This window comes from Syngnathus leptorhynchus, chromosome 7, assembly GCF_054491065.1.
Source record: "Syngnathus leptorhynchus isolate UIUO chromosome 7, UIUO_Slep, whole genome shotgun sequence".
Taxonomy (NCBI): Eukaryota; Metazoa; Chordata; class Actinopteri; order Syngnathiformes; family Syngnathidae; genus Syngnathus; species Syngnathus leptorhynchus.
Window position 1 is genome coordinate 8,545,355 of NC_141201.1, and position 14,596 is coordinate 8,559,950.

Consider the following 14,596-nt stretch of genomic DNA (forward strand, 5'->3'; position numbering starts at 1 on the left):
ACATTATCAATGCAAATGTTATTAGCTACTGTATTGTAGCAGGTTTCACCCGTTACATTGTCTTGCAAATGGAGGCTGGTCCTGCCCAATAGGACATTTTCCTGCCTTTAAAAAGATTGCTTTTTTTTTTTAATAGCTCTCTGAGCCTTAACTAACAGCAATAAACAAAAAGACAGAAAAAAAAAATGAAAGTCTTGTTACACCAGGATCAGGTGTGACATTCGTGACTGATGATCACATTCAAATACAAAGAGAAGCAAGATAAAGCTGCAAATCAAATTCTACAAAAGCTGCACAGCTCCCGCACTAGTTATGTTGCATTCTTCATCAGCTTTTTTTTTTTGTGTTGCTGCCCTTTAGACAATGATAGTGAGGAGGCACTTGTTGTGCCAGCATATGCCCCGCAGGAGAGGTCCACTTGCATGTTTCGCCGTAAAGTAATGTTTTAAAGCATGGCTAGCAGCGAAGTTCAGCGTATTGGCATGGCAAGCCAGACCCAATGCTGTACCATCGAATGAGTCATGTGGAAAGGACAATTGCTGTGGCTTGTCTTGACTCAAAATGAACCGACAAATCAAATTCGTTGACCTGCTGTGACGTATCCTTCGTGTACGTCACTCTTCTGTGCCATAAGTCCATCCTTACAATACTCAAAACGGCACAGCAGAGAGACAGTAGTTTAATCCAGTGTAATAACTAGAAACACAGTGTCATTGAAACCTCAGTAACCAATCCACGTCTTTACTTTGAAACTTTGCTGAGTGGTTCCTTCGAATGATCTATTCGCCAAACGTCAGAAATGCGTATCAACGCGACTCCTGGACCAATCGCTGGAACAGCGTTGGGTCTGGTTTACCAGGCTATCAGTGAATGGCTTCATAACCAAAAACAACAATATCCCAAAATATGTTTAGCAGCGCCCCCTTATGGCCGTGGCAGCAAATGAAGGCAAATCCACAATGGAAGTCCATCAGTGCAGTAGTTCTGATGTCCAGGTGGTGACCCACTCTAAAGCAGGACACGAGGCTAGAGGCTGTGACGGTGGTGCCTGAGCCGGTGAGACGAGGTGCTGCAGTTGTCAGCAGGCCATTCAAAACCATTTGATCACAGCAGGGGTGAGGAACCATTTTCAGATGAGGGGCTGTTTCATTTCAATTAAGGCCTTTATGAAAAATAAATGGCTACCACCAAACATTTTGCATTGCTGTATGTTGTTGGTTGGGGGGCCTTTGATAAACGTTTCTCAAAAACAAAGCCTCAAGACTTGTCAATGATAAACATTCAATCTGCAATCAACTAAAAACAAGGGGGTGGGGATAGGGCTGCATAAACAATATATCGGAAAAATAAAAAATATCAATCACGATAATGGCCTATGTAATGGGCATATTGCAAAAAGATGCAATAATTTCTTTTGATGGAATTGTATGCTTTTATCTGAAGTCGACCAGTCAGAAATGTACATTGACACTTTATAGTGGGACTTTATCTAGGGGAATTATAATTAATTAGCTAAGAGCACATTGAGCTAGCTGGTTTTGTATATTAATTAGATAATAAAATGTCATTCTGTAGGAACATGTTGAGTACCACAATCTCAATATATTGCTAGAGCCGACATTCCTACCCCAATTTCCCAATATTGTACAGTCCTAGTGGTCGATTGTAAATTGTTCGAGATTTGCATGGTTCCCCACCCCTTCATCCGCATGAAGCCAAGGCGCCTTTGTGCACTCACTTAAGAAGCTTTTTTTTTTTTTTTTTTAAAAGACTTTCACTTAAGCATTACACAATCACACCATCACTCACAAAAAGGATGATAGTAAATTATAGGGTCATGAGGATGTTCAGTGAGCTGCATGGTTTAGAATCTATTTCTGTCTGGCTTCCATTACTTTGAAATATGTCCAAAAAAATAAATAATTGTAGCTGAAATGTGAGGTGTGGTCGGTGAAAATCTACAGTGGCCCTCAAGTGCAAAACACAACAAATAGCTAAACGTAACAAATTAAAATTAAAAAAACAAATATCACGTACCCACTATGACAGCAAGTTGAGAAAAAAGTAACGACAACTAAACAAATCATCCAATAAGCAATATGACCTCCCTCACATAACCTTTTGGTTGTCAGTGTTTTATTATTTTTTTTATTTGATGTGATTCATCTTTGAATTTTTTTGTGAATTGCTTTTTGATTTGCTTTGTGCTTACATTTTGTATTTTTCTTTATTTGCTGCTGTGTTTGCTTTTCATTTTATTTTGTTTTAATGTGTTGAACTTTTGCTTTCATTCCTTTCATTTTCTATTGAGTTGAGCTTTTTGTATGTAGGAATATGTTTTATCAAATTATTTGTAGTGTTTTTTTTTCATTTGCTGTTGTGTTTTTTTTTTTCTTCATTTAAAAAAACTGCCGTGTTTTTTAGTTTTTGTTGTCTTGCACTTCGGGGGCCACCGTAGAAAACCAATAAAATGAAAATGAAGAAAGAAAGTTTAAAACATTTTAATATATATTTTATAGAATGTATGCTAAACATAACATTTTCCAATTTTTCTTTAGAAATATATGGACAAAAAGAAGGGGAAAACAAAACACAAAGAATGACATACAAACAAAAATAAAAGGACTTGATTTTCCTTTAGCAAAGTTCAAATTTTAGCCAGCATGTTCTCCAGAAAGAATAAAATATAAGCACAATTTCCTAAAAAAAATCTGGCCAGAACTTGATTTGACTAAATTATACATCAGCTGAAATGGGACTCTTTTACAGAGATCCTGCTAAGAGCCCTTAGAGAAGATCTGGCATTTATCTCCATTTACCTTTCACACAGAACCCAGCGAAGCAGGATATTGCCTGCAACAGCCCCTGTGTCTGGTGTGATAAAAAAAAAAAAGAACACTTGTCAGACAGCAATAATTGCTTTCAGCACAACTGCAGAGTTCCGTTACAAACACGTAGGCTGGGCGTAGGTAAGGCAGTAAACTGCTGGTTAGACCTGCCCTCCACCCCAATTATATGTATGCCGGTGCTGTTTATACAGAAGATCGACACGGGACAAGGGTATAAAAATACAGGTGTAGAAAGGGGTCAATGATTAGTATGCCCCTGTGTTGAGGTTGCTCGAGCAGCTCATGTGACATCTGGTTGTTTTCAAGCTGCATGCTCCACACAGATAGATAGAGGTTGAAGTATTTGGGAGACACAATTTCCCAGAAAACACAAAACCAACATCTAACGTGGAATTATTTGAAGTGTTGAACATCCACTAAGTCAGTCAATTGTTTTGTGTGGTTTTTTTTGGGGGGGGAGGGGCATTATAAATATTAACACTTCTTGCTTTTAAACACAAAAACATTCAAATGGCTTGTTTAAAATCATTAAAATTAAAAAGAACTTGCACTGAAATTATGAAGAAAAAAATGGGAGAAAACTGAATGAAGCCTGGCAGTGAAGATGACTGGACTGATGGTAGTGAATGGCTGAGGTCAAGTTGTCTCTTAACACACCGGGCAAGTGGCCTTCAACTTGTTCATGTTACTGAGTGATTGTGACACACAGCTACATGGGCCCTTCGAGTGTCTCACCATTTTTTTTAAGCAATACAATTTAAAAAGCCATGCAAGAGAAGTCAAAGCATCAATTTAGCACTTAGCCGCTCGCTTTTTTTTTTTTTTTTTTTTCCCATAAATAACATTTGTTCCCTTAAGTAAGCCATCACTGTGTAGTGTCCTTGCTTGCCCGTGTTCCAGCATCCATGAAATCAGACAAACGGATGGTTGCAAAATAAAATTGTTCGAAGGTTCTCTCACACATTCATTTGGACGAGACACACGTGCAGTGCATCCACAGAAATGGCAACCTTACCCCCATCTTCTCTCACACTCACACACACACTCAATTGATTTGTAACAGCAAGTTCCAGAAAGAGCACTTATTAAAAAAATAGCAGAAATATGGCTTTATCTTTAAAACTGTAACACTCCAAGTTAAAATTGGTCAATTATCACCTAATTTCTCTCCCATTCAATTGATGAAAAGTTAAAATTGGTCAATTATCACCTAATGGCGCTCCCATTCCTCGGATTTTAAAAATGGTGTCGATATAAGATGCAGTCTACGAGTCAGGGCTTTGTGTCTTACGGCTGGTAACGAGCTGGTACTTGCTGGCTTAACCTGGTTTCAAAGTGTGCCCAGTGTAGTGCAGCAGGGGTCCCCCTGAGAGGCTGTTTGGAGACAAAGCTGCCCATCTGTCCACATCTAACCCCACTGAGGTCCATCACTCGCAAATACACAGAGACTCCGTCCGTGTTCACTGTGTACATGATTCTCTGCTGGTTTGTGAGTGCATTTTGTGTCTGTATGCATGTTGGGTGAGTGGAGGTGAGTGTGTAAAAGACCGGATGAAATGTGTCTTGTGCCAGTGTGCGTGTGTACGTATGTGTGTCGTTCGATTTGTCCTCAGCAGTGCAAGTGTGAACGTGAGATTTGGGTCGTGTGTTAGCCTGCCTGCTGCCTGCTTGGTCAAAGGTCTGAGCCGCTATTCCCGTATGCTGGCAGAGTAGGAGAACTGGGGGAAGTGTGTACGCTGATCCGAGTCCTCTGGGTCTAAAGTGTCATCTGGAGGAGAGGGGGGTCACACAGCCAAACAAATTAAAAGCAGATAAACTACATCTATGTTGAAATATAACATTTTCCACAATGCAAATAACAAGAAGCTTCTGCAACTAATATTTACTATTTCTTCTTCTCCCGCTACTCGTTTGTATTTTGCTATAGTCTGGACATCCTATGAAACCATCCTGCTACTACATTAATTTGTGACGCACCATGGTAGGTATTACTTACACTTGTCTGGTGGGGTTATTGTGATAGTTTGTGCTGTGAACTCGTCGTCAAAGTATCTCGTGTCCGTCTCTGAGGTGACCTGGGGCTTAAAAGGTGGGACGAGCTATGCAGAAGAGCAAGCAAAGCAGTATTGACATTGACAGTATTTTGGACTGAAAAGGTGAAAAACGTGCCCCTTCCTTTCCTCTTGACTTACCTTTTTCTCCAAGACATCCTGCCAGTTGATGGAGGTGAAGAACTTGTGTGTCATCACTTCTTTGGCATCATCAGGTCCGCCCCCAAGCCTGGAAACAACGCAAACATAAAAACAATGCAATCACCACCTACTGATTTCGCAGCTCGTGTAATAAACGCACTTAAAATGTGCTGTTCCCTTGTTATGGCCAATTTGAGACAAATTCAGCCGTAATTTCCTCGCCTGCGGGCAGAGCACCCTGACGCTATTTTAGTTCCCGAAAAACGATGAACTGCCTCCAAAACAACAATCAATGACGTCCTTGTTTATAGCCCGTAAACGCGAACAAAACAAATCAAGGAACAAAGCCTAAATAATGTGGTTTACTGCATAGGTGCTGGCTGAAGGCAAGATGAGAGAGAAGGTCGTGCAAAACTAATTAAGTTCTATTGACGTACTGCACTGCAGCAAATGGGGACAGATGCATCATCTTGCATCTGTGTGGCCAAAAGATAATGCCAGCTATCCAGTCCTTAAAACGTTTTGATGAAAAATAACATTTTAGGCTTTGCTATCGAATGTTATGAATGATATCAACGCTTACCCACTGTGGTCCAAAAAGTGCCCTAGTATATTTTTACGAGATGCACAAACAGGTATTAAACAGTTTGATTGTACTGATGATTTTGTTGTGGCTTTGAATAGAACTAATGTGAATAATTTGGGGTTTTTCGTGTAACTTGTTACATATTAATAAACATAACAAAAGCTGCAGCTGTACTATATGGAATCGTAATTCCACAAAATGAAACCGAATCAAGTCCACCTGTAAATTGTATCATACCTCATCCATCAACATTTAATCAATTATCTTTTATTGGAGGGTTGCAGATTCCTAATCGTGACCTTCTTTTACTATACATTACAAAATACTAACATTTTGAATTAATCCACATTCTATCATTTCCTAATTCTAACTACTGGTTAGGAAATCTGCCCCATTTTTATGAGGTTAGCGGTTCAAATCTCCGGTTTTCCTGTGTGAAGCTTCTATTATCTCCGTGTGCTCGAAGTAGGTTTTGTCCAGGTTCCCTCCAAAGACTCAAAAACAAGCAATTTAGGTTCACTGAAGACACTAAATTGTTCATAGGTGTGATTGAGTATGGACTGACTGCTGACCAGTCAAGGTTGCCCCCAGCCTTTTGGCCAAAGTCAGCAGAGATAGGCTACAACTCTTCAGCAACTTTACTGAAGAAAAGTGCTTTAGGAATTAGATGGTTAAAGAAGAATGAAAGAAATGAGAAGCCGATCCGCACTAGAGCATAGGTTGTATTTTCACTTAGAAGATTCCAATGTCTACTTCTCGTACCTTTGTCAAGTCACACTAACAGGACCGTAGCGTTTGAGATATGTGATCCGATAAGGGAGGTTGAGGTTGTGGACAAACCTCTGCTTGGGATCCTTTTTGAGCAGGCCGGCCAGCAGCGCCTTGGCTTCAGGAGCCAGATTTTTGGGGAAGCGGATCTCTTCCATGAGGATGAGTTCAAAGAGTCGCTCATGGTCCTGGTTGTAGAAGGGCAAGCGACCACACATCATTTCGTACATGACCACACCCAGTCCCCACCAGTCCACAGCGCGACCGTAGTCGTTGTCCTCTAGTACCTGTCAGAGTAAAGAGAGGGCCTCAAAGTTTGACTCCTTCATGTGATCATTTTGGTCAAGAGATCCATTTTTTTTATTTTATTTAAAAAACACTGTTCTACTGTGAAACTTCTTGTCAAGTTGAGCACGCGGGTTACCTACCTCAGGTGCCAGGTACTCAGGAGTCCCACAGAAGGTTTTCATGGTGGCGCCATCTGTGATGCCCTCTTTGCACAGGCCAAAATCTGTTATTTTTATGTGGCCATCCTTATCCAACATGAGATTTTCCAGCTGAAAAAAGAAACTAGTCAAATTACTCTTCAATTAAGTTACAAAAAAGTGGCCAGCATCCATGACAATGCATTCAAGACAGCAGTCGATAATATTCATGGTAATAATACGCTTGATCTCATCTGGCTAATTAAAATCTATGTACAAAACTGTCAACCTTGAAATTCACTTCCAGAACAATTTGTTTGAATTCACATATTTTTAACATTTTATCAAGAGCGTTATCACAGAGACCTTGTTAGCGCAGTGTGTGTATACAGTATATAAGTATTACTTGATCTATTAATTGAAAATGACCTCTATATGACTATTAAAACAAGCAGCGATCGATATCAAGTCAAATAGTCAGTTTTGAGCCAACTTTGGACTTTGAAAAATAAATAAATAATAATAATTACGGAACACATTTGGACAAACGCATGACTTCCTTGTCAATGTGGGAAATACATGGCAGTGTGACACTTTACCTTTAAATCCCTGTAAACGACATTGCATGAGTGTAGGTACTCCAGTGCCGATACTATTTCTGCACCATAGAATCGGGCCCTGTCTTCTGTGAACACTCGGTCCCGGGATAAGTGAAAGAAGAGCTGAAAATGAACCAAGACATGACACTGAATGTACCAAATACGACAAATGATAAGTCCCTACATTGAATATGCTTTTGGTACACTTCATAGACACAACTACAAGTGAGGGAAAAAACTTACTTCTCCTCCATTTGCATACTCCATCACAAAGCATAGACGATCGTTTGTTTGAAAAGCATATTTTAGTGTCTGTGTGGAAAGGGGAAAACATTGACATTACAGTATCATTCAGACGGCTGAATTTTGGGGAACAAAAATGTGTTTGGTAACTCACTGTGAGAAAGGGGTGTCGTGTATTTTGGAGGACTCTGCTCTCTGTCACCGTGTGCGCTACCTCATCCTAAAGCAAACATACATTTTGTACAAGAGTAAGCCACACATGCAAACTAACAGTAATACACTAAATGTCAAGTTACATAATGTAGTGGATGTGGTGGGAAAGCTCAAGGTCTGCACAATTAATTGAATCCACTAGGAGCTTCAATAAGCTGCCTAAATAGTAAGCAATCGACTCCTGCTGAGTTATGGCAAGAGAAAAAAAAAGTACGGGGAAAGAAATGGAGATGAGGAGCATCACGATGAGGAGCTAGTGCCTCGAGAGGGATCAGTCGCTCTTGTTGTGGACCTAGTGGCAAGTGACATTAAACTAGATAAACACATATCTATTCAGTCAAAAGGAAGCTTCTGAGTCACTTGCATGTTTGCACCAGAAGTCCTTCCTGGTGCAACCCACTCATTTTTGTATTTTTTGTTCATTATAATTTATTCTAAAAAAGATTATGCAGTCATTTTAAAGTTTCATTTTGCACTGAAACGATTATTGTTTGTTTAAAAGTAGTGCTGTAAAAAAAACAATATTGATCAAAATAATCATGATTATCATTTTGCCCTTAATTGTGCTACACTAGTAGTGGTCAACATCTACAATGACACAGAGTGGTAGCTGACATCATGACATTGTGAAAGTTATTATAGGTAATTTAGGACACTATCAGTTATTTTTGTGTTTACTTGAGGCTATACATTTACCTGTTCAATTCAATGATGATGTGTGCGATTGATTAGTGTGAAGGCCTTTTGAGGAAGAATGATTGGTTTATAAAAATGTTTTTTAAACAACAGCAAAAACAAATGTAATGTACACCGGTAGGATACGAATCATCTACCACAGCAGTGGGGCTGGGGAAAAAAAGTCCATCGATTCGGTTGTTTCGACCACGACCAGTTATCGATGGAATGATTGATTCCAAAAAGATTCATTTTTTGATAGCCCTACTCAAAGTTTAAGACAGTAAAACATGATCTAAACCCTCTGCACGGGTATTTATAAAACATTTGACAGAAATAAGCACTAACTTTAGCGATGATGACTTCTTTGCGGAGGATTTTCATGGCGTAGTACATGCCCGTAGCCTTTTCCTTCACCAGGATCACTTTGCCAAACGTCCCCTTGCCCAGTAGCTTAAGGTAGTCGAAATCACTCATGGTCTGCTGAGACGATGACAGAAAAGCCAGAGTGACCAAAACACGTCAATTCATATTCACGCCTCAAATAGTCCCTAAGTGAGGTATGAATCAAGAATCTTGAAAACACAAGCTCAATAAAAATTTGAGCTGACCACTTTTGAGCGAGATTTGGACACGGCAATCTCCATCTCCTCTGCGCCACTGCTATCACTCGGTGAGCCAAATTTGATCTCCATAGGCTCCTCGTCCTGCTGCTGACTCTTCAAGCTGTTTGCCACAGCCTGGATCGATCGCATCCATTCTTCCCTGAAACAAAAGTGCACATCAACACATTCGAAAGACAAAGTCCCCTCATGTTCAGATAGTGAATGTCCCCATAATCAATGTATTATGAAGTTGATCATGGCATACATTTAAGCATTAAAAAGAAATTCTGTTGAAAAAAAAAAAAAAATACACTGCAAAAAAAAAACTGTCATAATTTCTCAGCAAGCCATGTTGGTTATTTAAAGACTTAGCAAAGGTTACATAAATAACGCCCACTTGGTTGTAATCTTGTCTAATTTGGCCACAAATTCTATTCTGAGCACAAATGTAATTATCACACTCTAAAATGGATTTCCCTGCCTTTAAAGAACAATGATTCATTTAGGCCGAGAGCATGTGTTCCGCTACGGTTCAAACTTGAAACTCTCAAGATGACTTTGTCAATGTTAAAATCAAGATAGGATCGTGGTTTCAACACAAACATCCTCCATTAGATTAAGGTGGAACTTCTACTCTTGTTGCGCAACTGTCTTAAAGCTCATAAAAAGTGGATACACATTTTTTTATGAAAGTTTTGGTGTGAATTTATTTAGACAGATAGAGATTATTGCCAGTAGCTGCGTGGAAGACACATACGGCAGACATGTTGCATCTGTTAAAAGATGTTTAACACTCTTACTAACATTATTTTACATCCTAGCACCTGTTTTTGTTCCCAATTTATTGTTTTACATACTTGGATGTTCAATTGTCAATTTAATTGTCAATCATTACGAAGGTTTTATATGGGTGTGATCGAACGGTCAATTTTGAATGATGTCACAGTCATTGGTTTGCCTTTCTTTTTTATTGAAGCAGAACAAATGGATTAAAATCAGAAATGGGATTTTTGGAGATAGAGAAATTGCAGTTTTGTTATTAAGGCCATTTTAAGGTCATAATCGCCCAGCCCCAATTACATTACTGGATGGTTTTATTTTATACTTATTACTAGAGGTGCATGGCAAAGATGGTGTATTCAATATAATGTTATGAATTTGCCCAATTGAAAGACTCCAATGAAATGCAGTCACAAATTACCCATATACTATAGCATGACATGAATTTTGGCCATTTCTAGACGCATGTGACTTAAAGAGGTGCATTGTCGGTAGACGTTCTGCTTATAAAACTATCAATAGGCTCAAATGTTACTTAGAATATTGCCTGCACAGTTACTAAAGGTTATATGGTAGTGAAATGAACATTTGTTAACCATAAGGACTTATTGAAACTCTAACTGGTCTCAATGGCAGTTTGCTTTTTAAACCTACCTCTCATCGTTGCTGTCTACATGGAAAGTGCGCTCAATGACTGAAGTCCACTGGAGGCAGCGGATAACAAACGTATTGGGCCTGGGCCGCTCTGTCTTCATCAGCTGGCATTCTGCAAAGCACAGAACCACCAGAAAAGGAGATGAGAGGCCAGGTTCATCAAAGCATGGAAGGACACACGTCAAAGCTGAACAACACATGGCACCGGTCGGGATGCAGAACTGACCTGCAACGGAGAAGTTGTTGAGAGGTGGCAGGCTGTGATCGCTGGATACTTCGGGCTTCTCTTTGTAGCCGATGAAGGAGCCGTCGCTCTTTAGGATGAAATACCGAGGCCTCCAAGTTTTAATGTACTCACCTAGGAAACAAAAGCGGAACGCAATTCATGTTTGTCTGTTTCAAAAGGGTTTCAGGATTTTGTGTTTGCACAAATATACACGAAAATCAGTTATTAAGACTGACTTGTGTGTCACTCATCAGTGAGAGGCCCATAAGAGCTGAGCAAGCTTGGCAGAAATTCACAACGGTTTGGGAACACACAGTAGCATTAGCGATACAGTACCTCTCTTGTGGAGCCATCCCTCTCTCACAACGCTGACTTCATTCATGCTGGGGCAGAAGACTGTCTGGGTTGGGAGGGGGCGGCAGACCAGCTGGTGCAAACTGTTTAAACTCAAACCGCTCCAGAAAGTGACAGTGACACAGATTCGACACTTGTTCAAAAAGCCTGGAAAGGAAAAGGACAGAAAATAAATAACACAGTGAGAGAACTTAAGTCACCTTGTCATCGTTATTGACAGAAAAGTTCATGAATGTGTGTTCGAGAACACAATGGCATGAACATCTAACAAGAGGTTTCTGGTACCAGTGTTTGAGTCTGGCTTGCCAGGCTACCAAATTACAGCGTTTGAAATTTTAACACATCGTCGGATTTTGGCATGGATAAAATCGGCTAGCAACGACAGCTCAAAAAGTACATATTATGCAAATTGCTCAATGGTAACCGTGACAAGCACGACAAAATAATAGGGATCAACACAAAACAACGGAGAGGTAAACACTGAGTATGAGCTGCTAATTCTATGGGTCAGGTTGTGCTAAAACGAGTTAAAGTTCAACCAGGGGAGGTGTATGTGAACACATCAAGCAAAATCTGATTCCCTGGAACAAAGGACATTTCTGCGAATTGCGGGTTAGCACGCTTAAAGTACTGTAATGCAATCACGTCCTTGCTGTACCAAACTTGTGTTTCGCCACCAGCCCACAACACAGAAAAGTGCTGAAGTGTGCACGTCATCTCCTTCCTATCTGACCATCTGACATTTACGTCAACATGATGGGAAAGTGCTCACCGCTGATACCCCATCTACCTTCTTTTCCTCAGTATCAAGTTATAGATAGTAGATTAATATTATGCAAGCAGTGCCAGTAAGAGTTTACATGCAATGTTACTGGCTTCCAATTACTGTTTGCCACAAAATGTCTTTTCACAATTACATCAAATGTAGGTTAGGGCTGGGTGTTTAATCAATTTTATTGAGCAATTTGAGTTTGTCATTTCTTCCAAACAGATTTTTTTTTTTCACGGCTGTAGTTCAAAGTGCATTCCCACTGACACTAACAACATGGCTGCGGACAATACGGAGCTACCGTAGTTTGGAAAAGACGTGTTGTCAAATGCGTGACTTCATTCCTGAATTGGAAGGGACAACACAAGCTGAATCAATTTCACATTGTTTCGACAAGAAAAAAGTCCAATGCACATGGTGCCCTTTAATACCTGACTTGATTTATTGTCAATATGGAAACTTTTTACCCATAGTAGGTCTGACCCAAGCCGCAAAAACGTATTTTCAGAGCCTGGCTTTCCTCACCTGTACGAGGACCACAGCTAATGAATATTTTTACAACTGAGTGTTCTGTCAATTGTAGCAGCAATTACTTTACAATTACCAATGACACAACGTGCATGTAAGATGATTTTTGGTATTACTTAGTATTGCTTACTCACTTTCTAATGTAGTATCTGTGACCTACGGCTAAAGTCCTAGCCTGGTGAGTGACGTGGGTGCCAGTGAAGGAGCGCATAAAGTTGGCTGGCTGTTAATTGGCTAGCCAGTCGGCATTTTGAATAACAGTGTGAGATGTGGTCATCAGCAGCTTGTGTATGAATGTGCTCATTATGTGTTTGTTTTCATACCATTTAGCGATTGAAAGTGCACAAGTGGCTGTGTTTGTCATACCTCTGTAGAAGGAGATGAAATCGGTGGAGATTATGGTGAAGAATTGGCCAATCAGAGATCTCCCAAAATGAATGAAATCTGCGCCGATTGTGATGCCGGCCGATCAGTACGTGTACCCTAAATGCAAATGGAACATTGCTTGCGAGAAGAGCTGTATGAACAGCAGAATAGGTCATGTGATTTAGTAATTATTTGTTTTTCTGAATTTATTTGTTATGAATTTGAGAAGAGAACGTTCACAGCTACTTGCCACATGACTAGAAACGTTTTAAAACTTTGTTATTTACGAATATGGTTAATGTTTAATTGTTGGCAAAACGGAAATACAAATTCTCATGTCAGTAAATCAAAATAATCTATCTGATATTTCTCTGAATGTTTATGCAAATTCATATTCGTATCTTGAAAAATAAAGCAACTCCAATGGAAAAAATATTTGTTTCTAATAGAGCACCAATTTGGGAGATTTTATTTAAAGGCAATTTCACAGTCATAATGTGGGCAAAGGGTGCGTGACTTTACACTATTAAACATATGGAGCACAACAAAACTTTTGCCGTCGTCGTGACAAAACAGGACTTGATTAAAAGCAGCAAAAATAGATTATCGATCACTCTTAAAGGTCAACTTAAGTGCGGAGTGCACCTATATAGCTATAGCGAGTAAATTAGTGCTGTAATTAACTTGGGAAAAGCATGTCGCATATCAGTACCATAACACGTCCCCAACCGTTTAGCGTGGAGGCTAAAAGCTAAGCTAGCACGGGTCAGAGAACAGTGTCGCTTAGGGTCCAGAAGGCGGAAAATTGCTTCCCACGCTCAAACAAATTTCTCCCATACAGCAAGGCTGGCCTCCGGGGCAGGCGTGCGTGACATTTACGAACAAACAAAGCAGCTAACCACAATAGCACCCCGAGCTAACAGCTACTTTAGCACGCGAGCTAGCCCCCTGACTTGTCTGCCGTTCTATTATTACTACCACCACGCCGGTTTTTTTGCCCACTCTTTCCCACTTTATTGCTTACCTCCGCTAAGAAATATTCCCACTTCTTCAAGAGTTCCACGAGTAGGGCTGTGCAAACCGCCCTCCGCCGTTTATCACTCTCTGCTTGTGTGTATTGAACTCTGTCAATGATCACACAAGCTTAGCCGACTAGCTTGTTTTTCTCCTCACAATAACAGCGCGGCGGCGGCGTGCTCGGTTTGTAACCTAAGCGAGCCAGTGAGAGTGAGAGAGAGAGTGTGTGAGTGTGTGAGAGAGAGAGAGAGAGAGAGAGAGAGAGAGAGAGAGAGAGAGAGAGAGAGAGAGAGAGAGAGAGAGAGAGAGAGAGGGGGGGGGGGGCGATTTGGTGGACTAAAGAGCGTAGAAAGACGGATATAAATAATATTCAACTATTCAACTCGTGGACATATTAAACCGCGTCTCTGTTGATTTAGGCGAGCGTGTCTCCTGCCTCCGCTCCGTCCCCTCCCAGCCAGGCGAGGCAAGTGAGCGAGCAGGCAGGGAGCATCGGAGCTCCGCAGGCTCTCGTCGGAAGTGACGTATGTGGAGGCCATAAACGAGCGATCACCTGGACGTATGTAGGGGTACACTCACCTGTACCCTTGTCACCCACGTCTGGCTTGTCACATCCTGTTTTTTTCTTCACTGGCCCTAATCCTCTTCCGTACTTATACAGTATTTTACAAAGTATGTTTTGCGCCATAGACTTTTAAGTCTTACAGTAGCGTATAAAGGGGGGGGGGTGAGTGACACTGGTGGTCA

At 40.5% G+C, this 14,596-nt stretch overlaps 1 protein-coding gene across 2 annotated transcripts; it reads right to left on the minus strand.

The window, feature by feature from the left end:
- Positions 1-1,496: 1,496 nt before the first annotated feature.
- Positions 1,497-14,100, minus strand: akt2 (AKT serine/threonine kinase 2). Of its 2 annotated transcripts, none has more exons than XM_085915865.1 (14): positions 13,857-14,100; positions 11,152-11,316; positions 10,816-10,947; positions 10,590-10,701; positions 9,162-9,315; positions 8,899-9,030; positions 7,817-7,882; positions 7,663-7,731; positions 7,420-7,542; positions 6,824-6,952; positions 6,468-6,682; positions 5,042-5,129; positions 4,846-4,948; positions 1,497-4,617 (listed from the first exon to the last, which is right to left on the minus strand). In XM_085915865.1, exons 2-14 carry the CDS (start codon positions 11,195-11,197, stop codon positions 4,538-4,540), a joined length of 1,449 nt encoding a protein of 482 aa, XP_085771991.1. In that variant the 5' UTR covers positions 11,198-11,316; positions 13,857-14,100; the 3' UTR covers positions 1,497-4,537. The 2 variants fall into 2 exon arrangements, with proteins under 2 accessions (XP_085771991.1, XP_085771989.1); XM_085915863.1 differs by having other exon boundaries at positions 8,899-9,033; positions 13,857-14,099.
- Positions 14,101-14,596: the final 496 nt, after the last annotated feature.

Coding starts and splice junctions, on each gene's coding strand:
- akt2 (XM_085915863.1), bottom strand. CDS start 11,197: ATGAATGAAGTCAGCGTTGTGAGAGAGGGATGGCTCCACAAGAGAG. Junction 7,883..8,898: donor AAGAAGTCATCATCGCTAAA/GTTAGTGCTTAT, acceptor TGTTTGCTTTAG/GATGAGGTAGCGCACACGGT. Junction 4,618..4,845: donor AATAACCCCACCAGACAAGT/GTAAGTAATACC, acceptor CCTCTCCTCCAG/ATGACACTTTAGACCCAGAG.